The sequence below is a fragment of the Vipera ursinii genome, assembly GCF_947247035.1.
Source record: "Vipera ursinii genome assembly, chromosome: 1".
Taxonomy (NCBI): Eukaryota; Metazoa; Chordata; class Lepidosauria; order Squamata; family Viperidae; genus Vipera; species Vipera ursinii.
The window spans coordinates 353,716,986-353,739,356 of NC_139512.1; the positions used below are offsets into that span (position 1 = coordinate 353,716,986).

Here is a 22,371-nt window from a genome sequence, read left to right on the forward strand (position 1 = left end):
GGGTTTCCTGCCTGAGCAGGGTGTTGGACTAGAAGACCTCAAAGGTCCCTCCCAACTTGATGATGATGATAATGATGATGATGATGATGATGATGATGATGATGATGATGATTCTGTTTTCATTGTAAACTGACCAGATGTGAATTGATGGGGTTTGCTTCTTTTTTTAAACAAAAATAAAAGCAGATATAGTCCTCAATTTACACCCATTCGTTTAGTGACCTTTTAAATTTACAACACCACCGAAAAAAGTGATTTATGACCATTTTCTCACCTACGACCATTGCAGCATCCTTGTGTTCATGTGATCAAAATTCAGATGCTGGGAAAAGTGGACTAGAATTCACCATCTCCTGGTGATTGGCCCAAGCCACCCAGTGGGCGTTCATGCCTAAGGCAGGACCAGAATTCACCATCTCCTGGTGATTGCCCCAAAATCTCCCAGCTGGTTTCCATATCTAAGGTAGGGCTGGAACTCACACCTCCTGTATTAGATACTGTGTGTTAGCAGCCTTGGGTTATTCAACAAAATAATAGAGGTGGACACACACACACACACACACACACACACACAGAGAGAGAGAGAGAGAGAGAGAGAGAGATGGATGAGAGGGGGAGAAAAAGAGATAGATGATAGATAGATAGATAGATAGATAGATAGATAGATAGATAGATAGATAGATAGATAGATAGATAGATATGGATGGATAGATAGATAGATAGATAGATAGATAGATAGATAGATAGATAGATAGATAGATAGATAGATAGGGATGGATGGATGATAGATAGATAGATAGATAGATAGATAGACAGACAGACAGACAGACAGACAGACAGACAGACAGACAGACAGACAGACAGACAGATAGATAGATAGATAGATAGATAGATAGATAGATAGATGAAGGGAGGGATCAAGGGAGGGAGGGACGGATGGATGGATGGACAGATAGATGGATGTTAGATGAGAGAGATGCTAGCTAGCTAGAGACAGACAGACAGACAGACATAGAATCAGTGACATCCAGACTTCGAAATTACCTACCAGCATCACCACTGCAATCCAACTTGGTACGTTTCAGCTCAGCCAGGAAGAGACGCTGGCTTCGGGAATGGCAGAGATGACGTGGTCCATCCTGGCAAGGAGAAAAGTGCGGGGCTGGACCACCCAATCCTCCCCAAAGATTTGCCATTTCAAAGGTCCCCCACCTTGTGGCTCAGGAGGATTCAAACTGCCCCCCTCCCATCCATTCCCAGGTCTCAGGTTGAAAAAAGAGAGAGAAAAACCAAAGTGGAAGAAAATTATTTGAATATTTTTTTTTATTGAAAGTTGTGAGAGGACTCATCCCAAAAATCGAACCAAGAAGATACCCGAATAACCAGCACATTTTCTAATGATGCCATTTAAAAAAAACCAATATATATAGCACACGGTCCATGTGATATTTTAAATTTTCATATACTTTTAAACGTTTCTGGTATTCTTTCTTTCTCTCCCCCACTCTGGAGTGAAAAATAAAAACCTGAGGTTGGTTCCTGTACTGATTTTTTCTTTCTTTCTTTCTTTCTGTTAATACCCCACACTGTAAAAGTTTTTTTTTAAATCATTCATTCGTTATTTATGGTTGTTCTTTGAACTATATATAAGGAGAAAGTCGTATTTTCCCTGTTGAGTTCCTTCTGAAGGATTTGATCGTCTCCTTGCCCTTTATAGCCGGATCTAAATATAATGATTGTCTTCCAACACGCGGGATAAATTTTTTCCTTGGTTTTTTTTTGTCTTTTTTTTTAGATACAGAACAAAATTTTTCTTCCGTTCACAAAGAGTTAAAACAAGCAGGTCAAAAAAAAAAATTCAAGATGGTCGCTCCGCCCTTGCCTTCAAAGCCCCGCTTTTCACTGGAAGAGTGGGTGGGGCTTGGACTGCACCGCCCTTGCCACGCCCACTTGGCCTTTGACCCCGCCCCAGGGACCTCTGAAAAAAACAGACCTTCATTTACAAATATATGCACGTTGACGTAAAATGAAAAAAGAAGAAGGAAAAAAAAAAGAAATCAAACATGAGTTAAACTCTAATTATGTACACTCCAATGTACAGCTCTAAATAAATTAATACCAATTTTTGCATATTTAGGAGGGGGGGATTTGTTATAGCTTATTTACAGAAATTACCGTTTTATTCCATAAATATTATGTTTCTGTTTCTTTCTTTTTTTTCCTTTTAAAATTTTTTTTCTTTTCGATACGCAGAGAGAAAGTCCCCCCCCCCCGAAGAAAAAGATCCACACGTGGATTGTACCAACTCTGAAAGCTGGGGGGGGGAGAGAGAGAGAGAGACAGAGACAGAGAGAGAGAGAGAGAGAGAGAGAGAGAGGGAGGGAGGGACATTCGTGTTTATTTTGCTTTTTTTTTGCTTTTTGGCGGCCTTCAACCTTGGTGAGCAGAGAGCGCTTGGGAAAACGTCGGTCGCTCGCCTCCTCTTGCCGATATAAACCCAATTTGCTAACATTTATAGCTTGGCAAATAAAAATTTTAAAAAAGGCTCGCATCTTCCCCTTTTCCTAGCATCGTCGTCCGCGTTTCAAAGTTCAAATTCTCGGAGGGAGAAAAAGCGCCGAGGGTTTCCCCGAAACGAGTTGGAGGTGATCTAGGACACGGGTAGGCAACCTTGGCTCTTTTATGACTGGCGGACTTCAACTCCCAGAATTCCTGAGCCAGCTGCTGGCTCAGGAATTCTGGGAGTTGAAGTCCACCAGTCATAAAAGAGCCAAGGTTGCCTACCCCTGACCTAGGACGTGGCCTTCCTCTCTGACGGCCATTTTAGGGATGCACTTGGATGAAAACGGACCTCTCCTGCTCAATCCGGGACCCAGGAAAGACGTAAATATCGGCGGGCGGTTGAGATCACAGCACGAGTTCGAAAACCTGGTCAGCAATGGCCTTCCTACATGCTTTTCCTGTCTCCTTGGCTTGGCCCTTGGCCCCACCCGCGCGCCTGAGCGGACGCCGAGCTACTGATGCTTATGGAGCCTTCGACCCATCTCGATCTCCTCTCCTCTTTTTTCTTAAAAAATAAATATTTATATACTATGTGCTGTACAGCCTCTCTCTTTGCCAGGGACTCCTTAAGCTCTTGGGGGTTGGCTGCTTCCGTGAACCGTCGACTTGGGGGAATTCCTACTAGGCGACACTTCCCTTTGGCTTTCCAAACCGCTGACCAGTCTCTGGATGTTCTGCAGCTCGTTCATGGAACCCTTCAAAGATGGCTTGGGGGACAGAGATGCCCGCGGGTTGCTGGGTTTCGGGACGGGCAGATCCGAAAGAGGACTGGATTCCCGACTGCTCCCGGCCTTGGAGGCTTCCGAGCCGATGTTCAAGCTGGCGGGCAAGCCGGTGGTGAGGAGGCTGGTGCTGGGAGGAATGGCCACCGGAACCTGGTAAGGGTTGAAACGCGGGCGAGGTCGAGCGCTGCTCAGGAAGGGGTTCCGGGACAGTGAGCTGGCGGTGGTGGCGCTGGTCACTGGCATGGCAGAGGCTGCGGCAGCTGCAGCCGCCATGTAAGTGTACGGGTAAGGAAAGAGTCCACCAAAGGCAGGCAGTGGGATTCCCTTGAAGGAGAAAAGAAGAGAGGGAGAAAGCGTCAGCCGGGAATAGTATAGGCGCTCCTCGCATTACGGCAGTCTGTTTAGTGACCGTTCGAAATTACCACGCTTGCGGGCAAGATGCTGACTCTGTAAACCGCTTAGAGAGGGCTGTAAAAGCACTGTGAAGCGGTATATAAGTCTGAACCAGGGGTAGGTAAGCTTGGCTCTTTTGTGACTCGTGGACTTCAACTCCCAGAATTCCTGAGCCAGCCATGCTAAGGGGAAAGGGAGAGGTTTCTAAGCTGAGCCAGGCTGGCTCAGGAATTCTGGGAGTTGAAGTCCACAAGTCATGAAGGGGCCATAATTCCCCCATGCTGGCTCAGGAATTCTGGGAGTTGAAGTCCACAAGTCATGAAGGGGCGAACGTTTTCCCCATGCTAGCTCAGGAATTCTGGGAGTTGAAGTCCACGAGTCATAAAAGAGCCAAGGTTGCCTACCCCTGGTTTGAGTGCTATTGCTATTGCAGGCAAACTCTGCCTACTGCCAGGAGTTCGATCCTGGCTGGCTCAAGGTTGACTCAGCCTTCCATCCTTGCGAGGTCGGTAAAATGAGGACCCAGATTGCAGTGGGCAGTATGCTGACTCTGTAAAATTGCTTAGAGAGGGCTGTAAAGCCCTGTGAAGCGGTATATAAGTCTAAGTGCTACTGTGATTGCAGGCTAACTCTGCCCACTGCCAAGTGTTCGATCCTGACCGGCTCAAGGCTGACTCAGCCTTCCATCCTTCTGAGGTCGGTAAAATGAGGACCCAGATTGTTTTATTTTTATTTTTATTTTAATTCCATTTATATCCCGCCCTTCTCCGAAGACTCAGGGCGGCTTACAAGCTTAGCAGTAGCCTTCATTCTATGTCTATGCCTGCTTATTAGGGCTTTCACACACACACCCCCAAGCGGCATTATTACAAAGTCAGCTTATTGCCCCCAACAATCTGGGTCCTCCTTTTACCGACCTCGGAAGGATGGAAGGCTGAGTCAACCTTGAGCCTGGTGGGATGCGAACCTGCACTAATTGCAGGCAGCTGGTGTTACTTAAGGAGGCATTAGCCCACTTTTCCACCAAGGCTGACTCTGTAAACTGCTTCGAGAGGGCTGTAAAGCACTGTGAAGCGGTATATAGGTATAAGCATTACTGCTATTGCTACAACTACACTAAAAAAAAGGGACCGTTTTTCACACTTACAACCGTTGCGGCATCTCCACAATCACGTAATCAAAATCCGGACACTCGGCAACTGACTCACATTGATGACAGCTGCAGTCTCCCTGAGTCATATGATCCCCTTTCGCAACCTTCTGATAAGCAGTCGATGGGGAATGCCAGATTCACTTAACAACCATGTGACTAACTTAACAAGTGCAGTGATTCACTTAACAACTGTGGCAAGGAAGGTCGTAGAATGGAGCAAAACCCGCTTTGCAACTGTCTCGCTTAACAAACAGAAATTTGGGGCTTCATTGCGGTCGTATGCCGAGGACTCCCTGTAGTTCTGCCCTTAACTGTCAGATTACATTCACAGGATCTTGTGGGTCTAAAGGTAGACCTCCTCTCCCCTCTCACTTTTACAATCCAAAAATCTAAGGAGGATCCCTTCTCAGATGTTTGCCATGCCCCTTTCCTTCTTGGGGGTCAGCTGCCTCTTCTCTGACTGTTGCTTAGACCAGGCGTCTCCAACCCCTGTTCCGTGGACTGGTACCGAGCCGCGCCATGCCAGCAACCAGTCCGCATAAACAAGCAAAGGCCCATCTGCATTCAGTTTTGGTCACCATGATGTAAAAAAGATGTTGAGACTCTGGAAAGAATGCAGAGAAGAGCAACAAAGATGATCAGGGGCCTGGAGGCTAAAACATATAAGGAACGGTTGCTGGAATTCGGTATGTCTAGTTTAATGAAGAGAAGAACGAGGCGTGACACGATAGCAGTGTTCCAATATCTCAGGGGCGGCCCCAAAGAAGAGGGAGTCAAGCTGTTCTCCTCAAAAGCACCTGAAGGCAGGACAAGAAGCCACGGAGGGAAACTAATCAAGTAACCTAGAACTAAGGAGAAATTTCATGACAGTTAGAACAATTAACCGGTGGAACAACCTGCCTCCAGAAGCCGTGAATGCTCCAACACTGGAAGTTTGTCTGAAATGGTATATAGGGTTTCCTGCCTGAGCAGGGGGTTGGACTAGATGACCTCCAAGGTACATCATCATCATTATTATTATTATTATTATTATTATTATTATTATTATTATTATTATTATTATTATTATTATCATTATCATTATCATTATTAATTATTTCTCCAAAGCACCTGAAAGCAGGACAAGAAGCAACGGATGGAAACTAGTCAAGGAGAGAAGCAACCTAGAACTAAGGAGAAACTTCCTGACAGTGAGAACAATTAACCAGTGGAACAACCTGCCTCCAGAAGCGCTGAATGCACCAACACTGGAAGTTTTTAACAAGAGACTGGACAGCCATTTGTCTGAAATGGTATAGGATTTCCTGCCTGAGCAGGGGGTTGGACTAGATGACCTCCAAGGTCCCTTCCAACTTCTTCTTCTTCTTCTTCTTCTTCTTCTTCTTCTTCTTCTTCTTCTTCTTATTATTATTATTATTATTATTATTATTATTATTATTATTATTATTATTATTATTATTATTATTATCTGTGGGATGCAGACAGCAGGCAAAACTACACACTCTCTGGTCCATGGAAAAACCTCTCTGCATGGAACTGGTCCCTGGTGCCCAAAAGTTTGGGGTCCTCTGGCTTAGACTGTGACTCTTCCTCCTGAGAAGCGGGCAAACCCTACGACTTATCTTAAACTTCCTTTCCTCTTTTTTCTTAAAAAGTAAACATTTTCAGGTAGTCCTCCACTGACCAACCGTAATTGAGCCCAAAACTTCTGTCGCTAGGCGAGACACTTGTTAAGCGGCTTTTGCCATCTTTTTGCAACCTTTCTCGCCACAGCGGTGAAGTGGATCCCTGCAGTTGTTAAATTAGCCACACAGATGTTCAGCGAATCTGGCTTCCCCCCCCCCCCGTTGGCTTGGTTTGTCAGAAGGTCCCAAAAGGGGGAATCACATGACCCCTGGGACACTGCCACCGTCGTAAATGCGAGTCAGTTGCCAAGCGTCTGAATTTTGATCACCTGACCACGGGGAGGCTGCAACGGTTGTAAGCATGAAAAACGGTCATAAATCACTTTTTCCGGTGCCATTGTAAGTTCAAATGGTCACTAAATGAACTGTTGTAAACCGAGGACTGCTTGCGGTTTAACATAAATGCATATATGTAGTCCTTGACTTACAACAATTCACTGAGTGATCATTCAAAGTTACAATGGCAGTGAAAAAAGTGACTTATATAAGTCAATCAGTCAACCAGAATACAGCTGGAAGGGACCTTGGAGGTCTTCTAGTCCAACCTTGCCCTCAAACAGGAGAACCTCTACATTTCAGACAGGTGGCTCTCCAGTCTCTTCTTAAAAACCTCCAGTGATGGAGCGCCCACAACTTCTGGAGGCAAGGAGTTCGACTAGTTAATTGTCCTCACTGTTAGGAAGTTTCTCCTGAGTTCTAGGTTGCTTCTCTCCTTGATTAGTTTCCATCCATTGTTTCTTGTCTTACCCTCTGGTGTTTATATGTGACTTACATTTATTAATGTTGTTAATAACAACAACAACAACAACAATAATAATAATAATAATAATAATAATAATAATAATAATAATAACAACAACATTGGAAGGGAACTTGGAGGTCATCTAGTCCAACCCTCTGCTCCACTAAGAGGCCCTATACCATTTCAGACAAATGGCTGTCCAGTCTCTTCTTAAAAACTTCCAGTGTTGGAGCATTCACCGCTTCTGGAGGCAGGTTGTTCCACTGGTGAATTGTTCTCACTGTCAGGAAGTTTCTCCTTAGTTCCAGGTTGCTTCTCTCCTTGATGAGTTTCCATCCCTTGCTTCTTGTCCTGCCTTCAGGGGTTCTGGAAAATGGCTTGACTCCCTCTTCTTTGGGGCAGCCCCTGAGATACTGGAACACTGCTATCATGTCACCCCTCATCCTTCTCTTCATTAAACTAGACATACTGAATTCCAGCAACCGTTCCTTATATGTTTTAGCCTCCAGTCCCCCGATCATCTTTGTTGCTCTTCTCTGCACTCTTTCTAGAGTCTCAACATCTTTTTTACATCAAGGGCTACCTCTGCACTCATTCCCGTGCATTTTTTTTTCCTGGTGCTAGAAAATCAGGAGAAGTGCAAAGCTGTCAGAACAGCAATTGCTTTTTTTCATTTGCACAGCAGTTGTGAGCAATTACAGCTGGGTTTCATGTGAATCCAGTAAAACATTCCCCATTCTATTCCCATAAATACTGCAGGCAGTTTCCCACCCACATCAAACCCTTCGTCAATTTATTTGCTTAGTAACTGTATATCCTGCCCAGTCCTTAGCGGCTTGGCTGTGACCCATAAAAGAAAACAGCTACATTAAAAAAAATAAATCAGGATTATAAATTTTAAATGCAACGTAAAATATCAACCAAGGAAACGCCGTCCGGCGAAGAAAGCTAAAAGCAGCAAGCTCGACTTTTTTCGACTTGAGTTCGAAAATCTGGGAATACAGGTGGGCCTCGACTTACAACAATTCATTTAGTGACGGTTTGAAGTTACAACAGCCCTGAAAAAAAGTGACTTAGGACCGTTTTTCGCTCGATCGTTGCAAGATCCCCGTGGTGCCGTGATCAAAATTCAGACGCTTGGCAACTGACTTGTATTTATGACGGTTGCTGGGACAAGCAAAGTCAATGGGGAAGTGAGATTCACTTAACAACCGTGTGTCTAAGTTAACAACTGTAGTCAGTCACTTAACCCCTGTGACGAGAAAGATCGCAAAATGGGGCAAAGCTCACTTAACAACTGTCTTGCTTAACGACAGAAATGTTGGCTCAGTGGTGGTCGTAAGTTGAGGACAACCTGTACCGAGATGAACAGAAAAATACATCTGGATTTCAAACTTTGGAAAACAGGAGGGTTTTTTTTTTCCCCTGGTGTCAAAGATGGTAGATTTAAATCCTCGTTTCTCAACCTTAGCCATTTAAAGATGGGTGGACTTCAACGCCCAGAATACCTCAGCCAGCATTTGAGGATTGCGTTTTAATTGGTAAATTCTGGGGAGGTGGGTGACGTGGTCCTGATGATCTATCTTAAGAAAGTCACGTGCAGAACATAATTCCGCCACTTTTTAGAGGACTTACAAAAAATTTGCACTGGAGAAAAGTTATTTCTCTGGATCGATACAGGTAGTATTCAACTTATGGCATACTTGAAGTTTGAAGCTACGTCAGCGGTCAAAAAAGTAAGTTTTGACCGGTCCTCGTATTTATGTCTGTCACAATGACCTCGGGGGTCACATAATCCTCGGCAACAATCACACATTTACAATAGTCATGGAATTCCACTGTCTAATTCAGGGGTCTTCAAACTTGGCCCTTTTATGACTTGTGGACTTCAACTCCCAGAATTCCTCAGCCAGGCACGCGTGCCTGGCTGAGGAATTCTGGGAGTTGAAGTCCACAAGTCATAAAAGGGCCAAGTTTGAAGACCCCTGGTCTAATTGATAGCTATTCCTAATCTTGCCAGCCAAAATCTGCCAGGGAAAGCAGATTTCCTTAACAACTGCATGATACATTTAACAACTAAAGTGACTTGCTTAACAACTGTGGCACACATGGTCATAAAGTAGGACAACTGACTTAGCCAGTGTCTTACTTAGCAAAGGAAATGTTGGGCCCAATTGTAGTCATAGGTCAAGGACTGTCCTTAAATAAAATCATTTATAGATTGCCTTTTATAACATATGCTTAATTGGAACAGTGACTCAACTTCCCTCTCTCTCTCTCTCTCTCTCTCTCTCTCTCTCTCTCCTTCGTCATGTGGACTAGAACACTGTAATTAAATTGGATTGTTCTTCCTGCTAGAAAAATGAAACCATGTTGCTTGGCTGTTTTCCATCCTACCTGCCAAAATAATTTATCAGGGCAACCTGAGTTTCATTTCACAATACCGTATTTTGAGTGTTCTGTTCAGAAGTGGGGCCCGCTAGTAAATACGGCAGTCTTTTCAGGTAAATAGCTGGGTGGGGTTAGTCAAAACACGGTCAAACTGTGGCGATTTTGTAGAAGTCATAAATGCAACCAGATTCTCACAGGATGAAGAAAAAAAACATGAATTTTTTTGGGGGGAAAACCCCAACCTCACACACCTAAATAAGAGTCTTCTTTTTTTTTTTAAAGGAAGTTGTTCTGCTGCAAACGCAGAAAAAATTCTGCAATCACGGAAAAAACATATCTATAGAAATACGTTGTGGGAAGAAACCAGAAGAAAGAAATATTTGGGGGGGGGGTTATTAGAAAGGCAGAATATATTTCCCCCAAAGGAATAATGGAGAAAATCTTTAAAAAAGACAGGAATCAGTCCCCAGAAACCAACCCCAGCCCCTCTCCCCCAAGTGGAAACTAGGCAGAGGCCAGATTTTAGAAATGCAGATGTGATAACCCTTTCAGAAAGGGAAAGGGACCCAGGAAGCTAGAAGCTGATGAGATTAGAAAGACAAAGACCCCTAAAATCTACATAACCCCACCCAAACTCTAAGAACATTAAACCTAATAGGATTAACGCGGTGGGGACGCGGTGGCTCAGTGGGTTAGGACGCTGAGCCTGTCCATCAGAAGGTCGGCAGTTTGGCGGGTCGAATCCCGAGTGCCGCATAAAGGAGTGAGTGCCTGTTACTGGTCCCAGCTTCTGCCAACCTAGCACTTCGAAAGCACGTAAAAATGCAAGTAAAAAAACAGGGACCACTACGGTGGGAAGGTAACAGCGTTCCGTGCGCCTTTAGCGTCTAGTCATGCCGGCCACATGACCACGGAGACGTCCTCGGACAAGCGCTGGCTCTTCGGCTTTGAAACGGAGATGAGCACCGGCCCCTAGAGTTGGAAACGACTAGCACGCACGTGTGGGGGAACCTTTACCTTTTACCAATACCAAAAGGGCATACTCAGACTCAGGTCAAAGTACATCACACAGGAAATACAAAGCCTCAAACAGGAACAAGAAACAACCTCAAAAGCCCCAGAAGGTATAAAAACCCACCACTCCTTGCTCCATGTGGTCAGTTTTTCCCCAGAGCCATCTTTCTGTCTGGCTCTCCTCTTCAATAAACGACAAGCTTCTTTTTAAAGCAGCCTCCATGTTGTTTATTCCCGGCTTAGACTGGACCCTGATGAAGATTTTTCATTCAACAATGTCTCGCCAAAGAAAAACCTAATTCATTTTTTTTCCCCCCAGGTAAGCATGCACAGAAATGCAATCTCAATTTGGAAAACCATTTATGCAATCTCTCAATATTGAAGCACTTAAGACAGGCATGTAAAAAAATACCTGGGCATTTTACGCCCCCCCTCCCCCTCCGCATGGAGACCGCATCTGTTCCTTTGGCTTGTTCCTGTCCAGCCAGAGTGAGATCAATTGAAATTAAAAATCAAATGTGAATAAGTAAGTGTACGCCATAGACGCAATATTGCTTTTATTTTGAAGATGACTGCTACCTATTTTTTCCCCAATTTAAATATGTGTTTGTGCGTGCAGGTCTACACATCTTCGCAGTACAGCTAGTCCTTACGACTTTTTTTTTTTTTAATTCCATTTATATCCCACCCATCTCCGAAGACTCAGGGAGGCTTACAAGCTTAGCAGTAGCCTTCATTCTATGTCTATGCCTGCTTATTAGGGCTTTCACACACACCCCAAGCGGCATTATTACAAAGTCAGCTTAATTGCCCCCAACAATCTGGGTCCTCATTTGACCTACCTCGGAAGGATGGAAGGCTGAGTCAACCTTGAGCCTGGTGGGATGCGAACCTGCACTAATTGCAGGCAGCTGTTGTTACTTAAGGAGGCATTAGCCCGCTGCTCCACCACTTATGACCACAATGGAGCCCAAAATTTCTGTTGTTAAGTGAGACATTTTCAAAGTGAGTTTTGCCCCGTTTTACGACCTGTCCTGCCGCAGTTGATAAGTTAGTCAACACGGTTGTTAAGTGAATCTGGCTTCCCCATGGACTTTGCTTGTCAGAAAGTCACAAAAGAGGATCACGTGATCTTAGGAAACAGCAATGGTCGTAAGTATGAGTCGGTTCGCAAGCGGCTGAATTTTGATCACATGACCATGGGGATGCTGGAAAGGCCGTAACTGTGAAAAACGGTCGCAAGTCACTTTTTTCCAGTGCCGTTGTAACTTGGAATAGTCAGCAAATGAACTGTTGTAAATTGAGGACGACCTGCAGTGTGTTGGTCCTATTGTTTCGATCCTCCACAACAGTCTGCATTTCTCCTGTGACTCCTTGGGAAAATTAATTGCCCTTCCTTGGAATAACTTTATCTACAGCTATGAGACAGCAACAATTTCAGCCAAACAAAATGAAGCATAAAAAGAGTAACGCAATTAAGAAGAACAGATAAAACTCCAGGTGCTTTTTTTTAAAAAAAAAAATCCTTATGTATTGGAAACTCTGGGAAATTAAAAGAAACATTGGAATATTGCACCTTTGCATTTCAGATGCTCTTCTCCCGTTCCAAATCAGAATATTTAGATCAAGGGTCCTCAACCGTGGCGACTTTAAGATTGGTGGACTTCAACTCCCAGAAAAGGACTTGGCTGAGGAATTCTGGGAATTGAAGTCCACCAGTCTTAAAGTCGCCACGGTTGGGGACCCCTGTCTAGATAAAATGGCCGTCTGTATAGGCAGGAGAGGAAATGTTGAAAATAATCTGATTTTACATCTCCCGGCCATTTCTACTGATATCTCCTTCCGTTTGTTGTCAGGGAAAAGCTGAGTTAGTATATGGTAGCGCCTTTTCCAACAACCGAATGTTATTAAAAACGTTTGTGGTCGTGATCGAGAAACCGTGTTCCCAGACTTCAAATTTTGACTTCCATCCATAACGTTCTTCTGCTTTCTATTTGATACTTCTATATTAACCTAAAGTTCTTATACAGATAGTTTTCAGGTTATGAACAAATATTATAGATAAATAAGTTAGTAAGTAAGTAAGTGAGTAGAGGTTTTATTTCTTTCTTTCTCTCTTTCTCTTTCTTTCTCTTTCTTTTTTCCTTCCTTCCTTCCTTCCTTTTTTCCCTTTTTTATTTTCATTCTTTCTTCCTTCTTTCCTTTCTTTTTTCCTTCCTTTTTCCTTTTTCTTCCATTCTTTCTTTCTTTCCTTCCTTCTTTTTTCTTTTCTTTTCTTTCTTTCTTTCTTCCTCCCTCCTTCCTTCTCTCCCTTGCTCCCTTCTTTTTTCCTTTCTCTCCTCTTTTCCTTTCTTTTTCCTTTCTTTTTTTTCTTTCTTTCCTATCTATCTATCTATGCACTTCTTTCTGCATTCATTTATAGTCCATCTTTGATAGATTAATGGCTTTTAACAAACACGTGCCCTTCCTGCCTCTTGCTGAGACAGGCAGTTATAGAAGAAATAAAATAAAATAAAATAAAATAAAATAAAATAAAATAAAATAAAATAAAATAAAATAAAATAAAATAAAATAATAAAATAAAATAATAAAATAAAATAAAATAAAATAAAATAATAAAATAAAATAAAATAATAAAATAAAATAAAATAAAATAAAATAAATAAAATAATAAAATAAAATAAAATAAAATAAAATAAAATAAAATAATAAAATAAAATAAAGCAAAGCAAAGCAAAGCAAAACAAAGCAAGATGAGACAAGACAAGATAAGATGATAAGATGAGATGAGATGAGATAAGATAAGATGAAATAAAATATAAAATAAAATAAAGCAAAGCAAAGCAAGACTAGATGAGACAAGATGATAAGATAAGGTAAGATAAAATGATGAAATAAAATTTAAAATAAAATAAAATAAAATAAAATAAAAATGAAATAAAATAAAATAATAAAATAAAATAATGAAATTAGTGAGAAGCAACCAAAAGTTCTGCTTATATATTTTTTTTCCATTTATGCATTTATTTATTTATATCCTGCCTTTGTTTAAGGCGATGGCCTCTAACAAACCTGAGATGGGTGTCTATTGAAATCAAAGAAACAATGACAACTAAAAATTTTTTATCGAATCTCAAACAAAAAACATCCTGTAAAAGCACGCTTGCTCTCCGAATTTTCCTGCCCAGGAGGGAACTGCGTTCCTATCAGTGCTCCAAGAGGATTCTTGCCCTGGAGAAGATAATTGGGCATTTTTTATTTATTTACAGAATGTAGAACCAGAGGGTTGGGGGGGACCTCGAAAGGTCTTCTAGTCCAACCCCCTGCTCAGGTAGGAGATCCTATACAATTCCAGACAAACGGCTGTCCAATGCTTTCCCTGAAACCATTAAAGACATTTCTTCTCTCTCTCTGACGGAGGAGATTTCTGAAAAGATATTTTGATCCACACCAGCAGCTCACAGTCCCTGTACGATTATTATTATTATTATTATTATTATTATTATTATTATTATTATTATTATTATTATTATTATTATTATTATTTTATTTTTATTATTATTATTATTATTATTATTATTATTATTATTATTATTATTATTATTATTATTATTATTATTATTTTCCTCACTGGGCTACTGCAAAAGTTGTGAATGTTTGCTGCCATATCAAGGCAGGCAGGGATTCCGGATGCAACGTCAGCTTTAACTCAGCTTTGGAGAACTGGGTGGTTTTTTTTGTGTTGTTGTTGTTGTTTTTAGCCATCTTGAAACTTACCGTAAATGTACAAACAGGATGGCATAATTCCACATCTGCTTATCATAAACTCTAAGGCACCGTTTGCATCCTTAAGGACTAGAAACTGCTTTAAAAAAAAAAGCAGCCATGCGTGAGAATTTGGTGACGTAGGCTGCAGCTTTTTTTGTGCCGGTTGGGAGGACGAAAACCCACAAAGAGGTCAAAATACATCCGGCTTCTAGCTCCCAAATAACTGCCTGGGTGGGGAAGGCCGGACTGTTGTTGCTCCTCCAAGGTTTGGGGTGGACTTGTTACATAAAACAGATCATAGATCTGCCTTGCTCTATTGTCTAATCATTGGCACCATTGTCTGGTTCCTAATGCACAAAAGGGGCTATACTTAAAAAGACACAATTCACTCTTCTGGGACTCAAAATATGGCCCTCCCATCCCTGATTTAACTCTTTCTTTCTTTCTTTCTTTCTTTCTTTCTTTCTTTCTTTCTTTCTTTCTTTCTTTCTTTCTGTCTGTCTGTCTTTCTTTCCTATCTATCTATTGTCTCTCTCTCTATCTCTCTCTATCTGTCTGTCTATCTCTATATCTATTTGTCTATCTATGTATCTCTATCTATCATCTCTATCTATCCATCTCTATGTATCTCTGTCTGTCTGTCTATCTATCTATCCTTTATTATTTTTACAAATAACTCAAGGCAGCAAACACATCCAACACATCTTCTTCCTCCTATGTACCCCACAACAACAACCCTGTAAAGTGGCTTGGGCTAAGAGAGAGTGACTGCCTCAAAGTCACCCAGCTGGTTTTCATGCCTAAGGCAGGACTAGAACTCTCCTTCTCCCAGTGCTTGGCCCAAAGTCACCCAGCTGGTTTTCATGCCTAAGGCAGGACTAGAACTCTCCTTCTCCCGGTGATTGGCCCACAGTCACCCAGCTGGTTTTCATGGCTAAGGCAGGACTAGAACTCTCCATCTCCCAGTGATTGGCCCAAAGTCATCCAGATGGTTTTCATGCCTAAGGCAGGACTAGAACTCTCCTTCTCCCGGTGATTGGCCCACAGTCACCCAGCTGGTTTTCATGGCTAAGGCAGGACTAGAACTCTCCATCTCCCAGTGATTGGCCCAAAGTCATCCAGATGGTTTTCATGCCTAAGACAGGACTAGAACTCTCCATCTCCCAGTGATTGGCTCACAGTCACCCAGTTGGTTTTCATGGCTAAGGCGGGACTAGAACTCTCCTTCTCCCAGTGATTGGCCCAAAGTCACCCAGCTGGTTTTTCATGCCTAAGGCGGGTCTAGAACTCACAGTTTCCTGGCCCAAAGTCTTCCCCGCTGGCTTTCACAGCTAAGGCAGGACTTGAACTCACAGTCTCCTGCTTTCTGCCTTAACCACTAAACCCAACTGGGGTGTTTCATACATAAAACTGGGACAGGCTTGCAAGTTCTTTGATATCTTGCAACAGGAGTGAGTGCCTGATCTCTCTGCTTACAGTTAGTCCTCAGCTTATGACCACAACTGGAACTGGAACTTCCATTGCTAAGCAAGGCGCTAGTTAAGTGAGCCCCACTTGATTCTGAGACGTTTTTGCTGTGCCCAGCAAGCGAATCACTGCAGTGACTTACAGCCATCCATTCCGTGACCATTCAAAGTTACAACCTCACTGAAAACAGTGACCTGTGACTGTGTTCCACACTTACAACCATTGCAGCACCCCCAAAATTTTGACAACTTGGCAGCTGACTCACAGTTATAACGGTTGCAGTGTCCCAGGGTCATGGGATCCATTTTTGCAACCTTTTGACAACCAATGGGGATGCCAGATTCGCTTAACAACCGTGTTACTCACTTAACAACTGTCACGAGGAAAAATTTAGCTGCCCTGTCACTAAGAGTTGACACAAAATTAATCACACATCGTCATCAATCCACTTTTCTTGTTTTTATTCCATGCCTTCTTGGCAGACTAAAGCAAATTTTGATGTATTCTAGGAGCCGTGCCTAAACTGTATAGATTTCACAAATGTCCTGTAAACTCTTATAACTTTCCTCAATTCTAGTCCAGTGTAGGTTCTCCTGCTTGAGCAGGGGGCTGGACTAGAAGACCTCCAGGGTCCCTTCCAGCTCTATTCTATTCTGTTTTTTTAGTCTACAGTAACGGATGAAAACAAAAAAAAACAACAAGCATCTGCAGAACCCGAGGCTTTAAATAAAAATCTCATTGGATCACTAAATGCAATTTTCTGTTGGGAAGGGTGACATAGGTTATTATGCTTGCATTTTAATAGAGTTTTTTTTCCTTCTTGCTACAATAAGTACCGTTTTATTTTAAGATGAAATCCACAATATTCAGTTGATAGAGCTCTTTGGAGGCTAGTTGATAAAAGTGTGAGTTTAGGGGCACAAATCTGGGGCTTTTAATGAATCTAAGAGGCATTTTCTTTTAAGGAGAGATTAGCTGAAAATTATCTTTTAACCTCTGGGAATGGTACTTTTTGCTTTGAACTAACTCATGTGTGCATGACTAGATTAATCAAACTATTTTTCCCCCCTTGGCTGAGGAAAAAATAATAACCAAAGAACCACTTTTGAAATAAAAGCATTGTTTCAAATCCTTTGAAAAGAGAGGTAGTGGGATAAATTTGCTATACGCGGTGTTTCGCACCCATTTCTTGAAAATGCAGTTCAGTTAATGACCGTTCAAAGCGCTGAAAAAAGTGACTTATGACCCAGTTTTTCACACTTAACAACCGTTGCAGCATCCCCACGGTCACATGATCAAAATTCAAATGCTGGGCAACTGACTCATATTTATGACGGTTGCAGTGTCCCCATTTGCGACCTTCTGACAAGCGGAGCGAAGGAGGGAAGCCAGATTCACTTAGCAACCGTGTTGCTAACTTAATGACTACAGTGATTCACTTAACAACGGTGGCATGAATGGTCGTAAAATGGGGCAAACTTCACTTAAATGTTTCACTTAGCAACAGATGTTTTTGGCTAAATTGCAGTTGTAAGTCAAGGGCTAGCTGTAGCCGGCTGTCCCACTTGCACTGCTTACAGTCACTTTTCCCCTTGCGTTTACAAAAAGGGAATCGGTTGCAAACCCCAACGAAGGAGAAATTAGGATTGGTGAACAAACCTTAAGGTCATCTAGTCCAACCCTTTGCTCTCTACAGAGATGTAAATCGAATCGAACTCAACCAAAGAAGAAGACTTTACAGCTGCCTGTAGAGCTTAGGACTGCCCCTGACCTTCGCTCATTCCGCCGGGACCTGAAGACCTGGCTCTTCGAGCTTTCTGGCCTGGACTGAGAGTATTAACTGGGGTTTTAATTGTATTTTAATTGTAATTGGGGTTTTTAGTTCAAGGTTAGTGTAATCATTTTAATTGTTTTTAAATTTTGTAATTTGTTGTATTGTTTTTAAAAAAACCTTGTGAACTGCCCTGAGTCCTACGAGAGGAGGGCGGTGTATAAGTCTAATAAAATAAAAATAAATAAATAAATAAATAAATATCCCTTGACTCCAGTATCAAATCACTCATACAAATGCCTTCCTAAGCTTCAACAGGAAAGTGCCTTCCATCCTGTCTTTGGAGATTCTACATCATCCAGGTCATGATTGAAGCCACGGATGGAAACTGATCAAGGAGAGAAGCAACCTGGAACTAAGGAGAAACTTCCTGACAGTTAGAACAATTAACCAGTGGAACAACCTGCCTCCAGAAGATAATAATAATAATAATAATAATAATAATAATAATAATAATAATAATAATAATAATGATAATGATGATGATGATGATGATGATGATGATGATGTTGCAAGGGACCTTGGAGATCATCTAGTCCAACCCCCTGCTCAGGCAGGAAATCCTATCCCATTTCAGATAAATGGCTGTCCAGTCTCTTCTTAAAGACTTCCAGTGTTGGAGCATTCACAGCTTCTGGAGGCTGGTTGTTCCACTGGTTAGTTGTTCTAACTGTCAGGAAATTTCTCCTCAGTTCCAGGTTGCTTCTCTCCTTGGTTAGTTTCCCTCCGTTGCTTCTTGTCCTGCCTTCAGGTGCTTTGGAGAACAGCTTGACTCCCTCTTCTTTGGGGCAGCCCCTGAGATATTGGAACACGGCTATCATGTCCCAAAGGTGCTTTTTCAGGAGGCAACTTGAAGAAAGCCTCTTGAAAAAGCACCTTTGGGACAACCGTGAGTTGGATGACTGAGAATCTCCATAGACATTTTGCCATGCACTTTGGGATGGACGCCCTTCGGATGGCGTCCGAGAGGATGGATGGATGGATTTCCAGAAAACGTTGCAGACTGCAGGATCCATTTGCGCTTCAGTTGGAGATGTAGACAACACATCCCCAACAGCCTGGGGGCCTGTCTTCAACGGGGAAGGGACCCAGGACAGAACATCCTGCAGCCATGAAGGCTCCACACCCATTTGCACTACTCAGGTGACCCTGCTTAGCCACGCTTAATTTAACCAAAATTTACTCCATTCACCCCAATTTCTGGATGCAGAGGGTGCCATAAGCAAACTACAGCGGGGAGGATGGCATAAGCTCCCGACCTTCGCTCCTTCCGACATGATCTAAAGACCTATTTGTTTGAACAAGCCGGCCTGGTCTGATGGGTTTGGGTTTTATTACTGTTTTTATGTAATTTATTTGCTGTACTGGGCATTATGGTTTAATCTCTTCTTAATTTTTGTATTTTGGTATTTTAGTATTTATTGCCCTGTTCACCGCCCTGAGTCCTTCGAGAGAAGGGTGGTATACAAATTAAATTATTATTATTATTATTATTATTATTATTATTATTATTATTATTATTATTATTATTAATAATAATAATAATTATTATTATTATTATTATTTAATTTGTATACCACCCTTCTCTCGAAGGACTCATTATTATTATTATTATTATTATTATTATTATTATTATTAATAATAATAATAATAATAATAATAATAATAATAATAATAATAATAATAACCTAGAGGCCAGATTTGAACATATCTTGTTTTTTCGAGCAACAATCACTCTTTAGGTAAAAACAAAAAGTATTTCTTTCTATAAGGATCGGACCCACAGACCACAATTGCAAAAAAATGGCAAAGCGTGCAGAAGAGATCAGTAACAACAATAACAAAAATATCACTAATCCAGCCTAGCTGATGTCCCAAGATAGAATAAAATAAAATAATAGATCTGGAAGGGACCTTGGAGGTCTTCTAGTCCAACCCCCTTCTCAGGAAGGAAAGGCAGGAAAGTCTATCCAGGGGTAGTAGGCAACCTTGGCTCTTTGATGACTCGTGGACTTCAACTCCCCGAATTCCTGAGCCAGCATAGCTGGTTCAAGGGATTCTGGGTATTGAAGTCCACGAGTCATCAAAGAGCCAAGGTTGCCTACCCCTGGTCTAGCCTATCAAACAGGAGGATAATAGGGACATATAACTGTCTTCCAGGACTTGAGGGGATGTCACAAAGAAGAGGGGGTCACGTTGTTCACCAGCGCACCAGAGGGAAAGACGAGAAACAGTGGTTGGAAACTGACCAAAGAGAGAAGCAACCTGGAATTAAGGAGAAACTTCCTAACAGTGAGGACAATTAACCAGTGGAACACCTTGCCTCCAGATATCGTGGGCGCTCCATCACATGGAGGTCTTTAAGAAGAGACTGGATGGTCACTTGTCTGAGATAGTATAGGTTCTCCTGCTTTAGCAGGGGGCTGGACTAGAAGACCTCCAAGGTCCCTTCCAGCTCTATTCTATTCTACTCTATTCTGGATGAGAAACAAAATGTTAAGCCAAGGAAGTCTGGTTGCTTTTTGGAAAGGCACCTTAAGGACAACCATGACCTGGATATTTGAGAATCTCCATAGACATTCATGGGAGTTATTCTCTCCTGAAAAGAACCAAACCTGGTTTATGGGCAATTCCGCCATTAACAACCCCATTTGGAGGATTCCTCTATCCATACTAAGGAGAAAGACCATTGCGTCATCACCGTATCTGGTGACCAAAATTGAGATGCTTGGCACCTGACTCGTATTTATGACGGTCGCAGTGACCTTCTGACAAGCAAAATCAATGGGGAAGCCAGATTCGCATAACAACCGTGTTACTAACTTAACAACTGTGGCAAGAAATGTCATGAAATGGGACAAAATTGACTTAACCAGGTCTTGCTTAGCAACAATTGGGCTCAATTGTGGGCGTAAGTCGAGGACTATACGTACTTTTACTGGGTTCAGGGGGGCTAACTCCCTTAGGTCACCACGTGCTCCCTCCAAAAAGCCAAGGTTAAAACTAATCCAGTTTACCAGGTCGTGTGAATGTAACTGCAGAGTTCTTAACACTCTCCACTTGCTAGGAGGTCAAGCAAACTCAGCCCAAGAGTTTTGCGTGGTGGTAGTTCCATTTCCCAGACCCAAAATTTAAGTTTCCACTTTTACTAAGCTCTAATTGGCTCGGTTTCATTTCACTCCGGTTGATCAGTAAACGTATCCACAGATTCATGGAAACTATGATTGATGGCTAAAAGCCATATACGAACCCAAGCAATTGGGGCTGATCGGAGAAAACCTCCTTAAAGCAAGCCTGGAACTCAGGTTTGAACTCGGTTTGAAAAAGTGGAGGAACTTAATTACCAGCCTCTACAGGTAGTCCTCAACTTACGACCACAATTGAGCCCAAATTTTCTGTTGCTAAGCGAGACATTTGTTAAGTGAATTTTGCCCCCTTTTAAAACCTTTCTTACCACGGTTAAGTTGTTAGGAACATGATTGTTGTGCGAATCTGGCTTTGATTTGGCTTAAGGTCGCAAAATTTGATCACACGAGTCCGGGACACTGCAATCATCAAGCATCTGAATTTTGATCATGTGACCACGGGGATGCTGCAATGGACATAAGTGTGAAAAACAGTCATAAGTCATTTTTTTTCAGTGCCCTTCTAACTTCAAAAGGTCTGTTGCAAGTGGAGGTTTACCTGAGTTTAACTTAGAATTCTCCAGGCTGAGAAAGTACCCATTCTCAAAATCTCACACCCAAATATTTTTTCGGGGACTGTTCAGGAACTGGATCCAGTGGTTCCTGTGCAGCCTATTTCAAGGTTACTCAAATGTGTCACCTTTAAGATCTGCGGACTTCAACTCCCAGAGTTCCCCAGCTATCCATGAGGAGCACTGAGAAGCATTTACGGTGCTACTTAAACGTGTCACCTTTAAGATCTGCGGACTTCAACTCCCAGAGTTCCCCAGCTATCCATGAGGAGCACTGAGAAGCATTTACGGTGCTACTTAAACGTGTCACCTTTAAGATCTGCGGACTTCAACTCCCAGAGTTCCCCAGCTATCCATGAGGAGCACTGAGAAGCATTTACGGTGCTACTTAAACGTGTCACCTTTAAGATCTGCGGACTTCAACTCCCAGAGTTCCCCAGCTAGCCATGAGGAGCACTGAGAAGCATTTACGGTGCTTCTCAAACGTGTCACCTTTAAGATCTGCGGACTTCAACTCCCAGAGTTCCCCAGCTATCCATGAGGAGCATTGAGAAGCATTTACGGTGCTACTTAAACGTGTCACCTTTAAGATCTGCGGACTTCAACTCCCAGAGTTCCCCAGCTATCCATGAGGAGCACTGAGAAACATTTACGGTGCTACTTAAACGTGTCACCTTTAAGATCTGCGGACTTCAACTCCCAGAGTTCCCCAGCTATCCATGAGGAGCACTGAGAAGCATTTACAGTGCTACTTAAACGTGTCACCTTTAAGATCTGCGGACTTCAACTCCCAGAGTTCCCCAGCTATCCATGAGGAGCACTGAGAAGCATTTACGGTGCTACTTAAACGTGTCACCTTTAAGATCTGCGGACTTCAACTCCCAGAGTTCCCCAGCTAGCCATGAGGAGCACTGAGAAGCATTTACGGTGCTTCTCAAACGTG

General features: G+C 42.4%; 1 protein-coding gene across 1 annotated transcript in view; it reads right to left on the reverse strand.

The window, feature by feature from the left end:
• Positions 1–1,020: 1,020 nt before the first annotated feature.
• TBX2 (T-box transcription factor 2) overlaps positions 1,021–22,371 on the reverse strand; it is a gene marked incomplete at its 5' end in the record, with an annotated part of 27,687 nt that continues 6,336 nt past the window's right edge. The window contains one exon of the mRNA XM_083379879.1: positions 1,021–3,611. Within this exon, the coding sequence (XP_083236005.1) occupies positions 3,129–3,611 (483 nt within the window). The 3' untranslated portion in view covers positions 1,021–3,128. The remainder of the gene's footprint in view (positions 3,612–22,371) is intronic.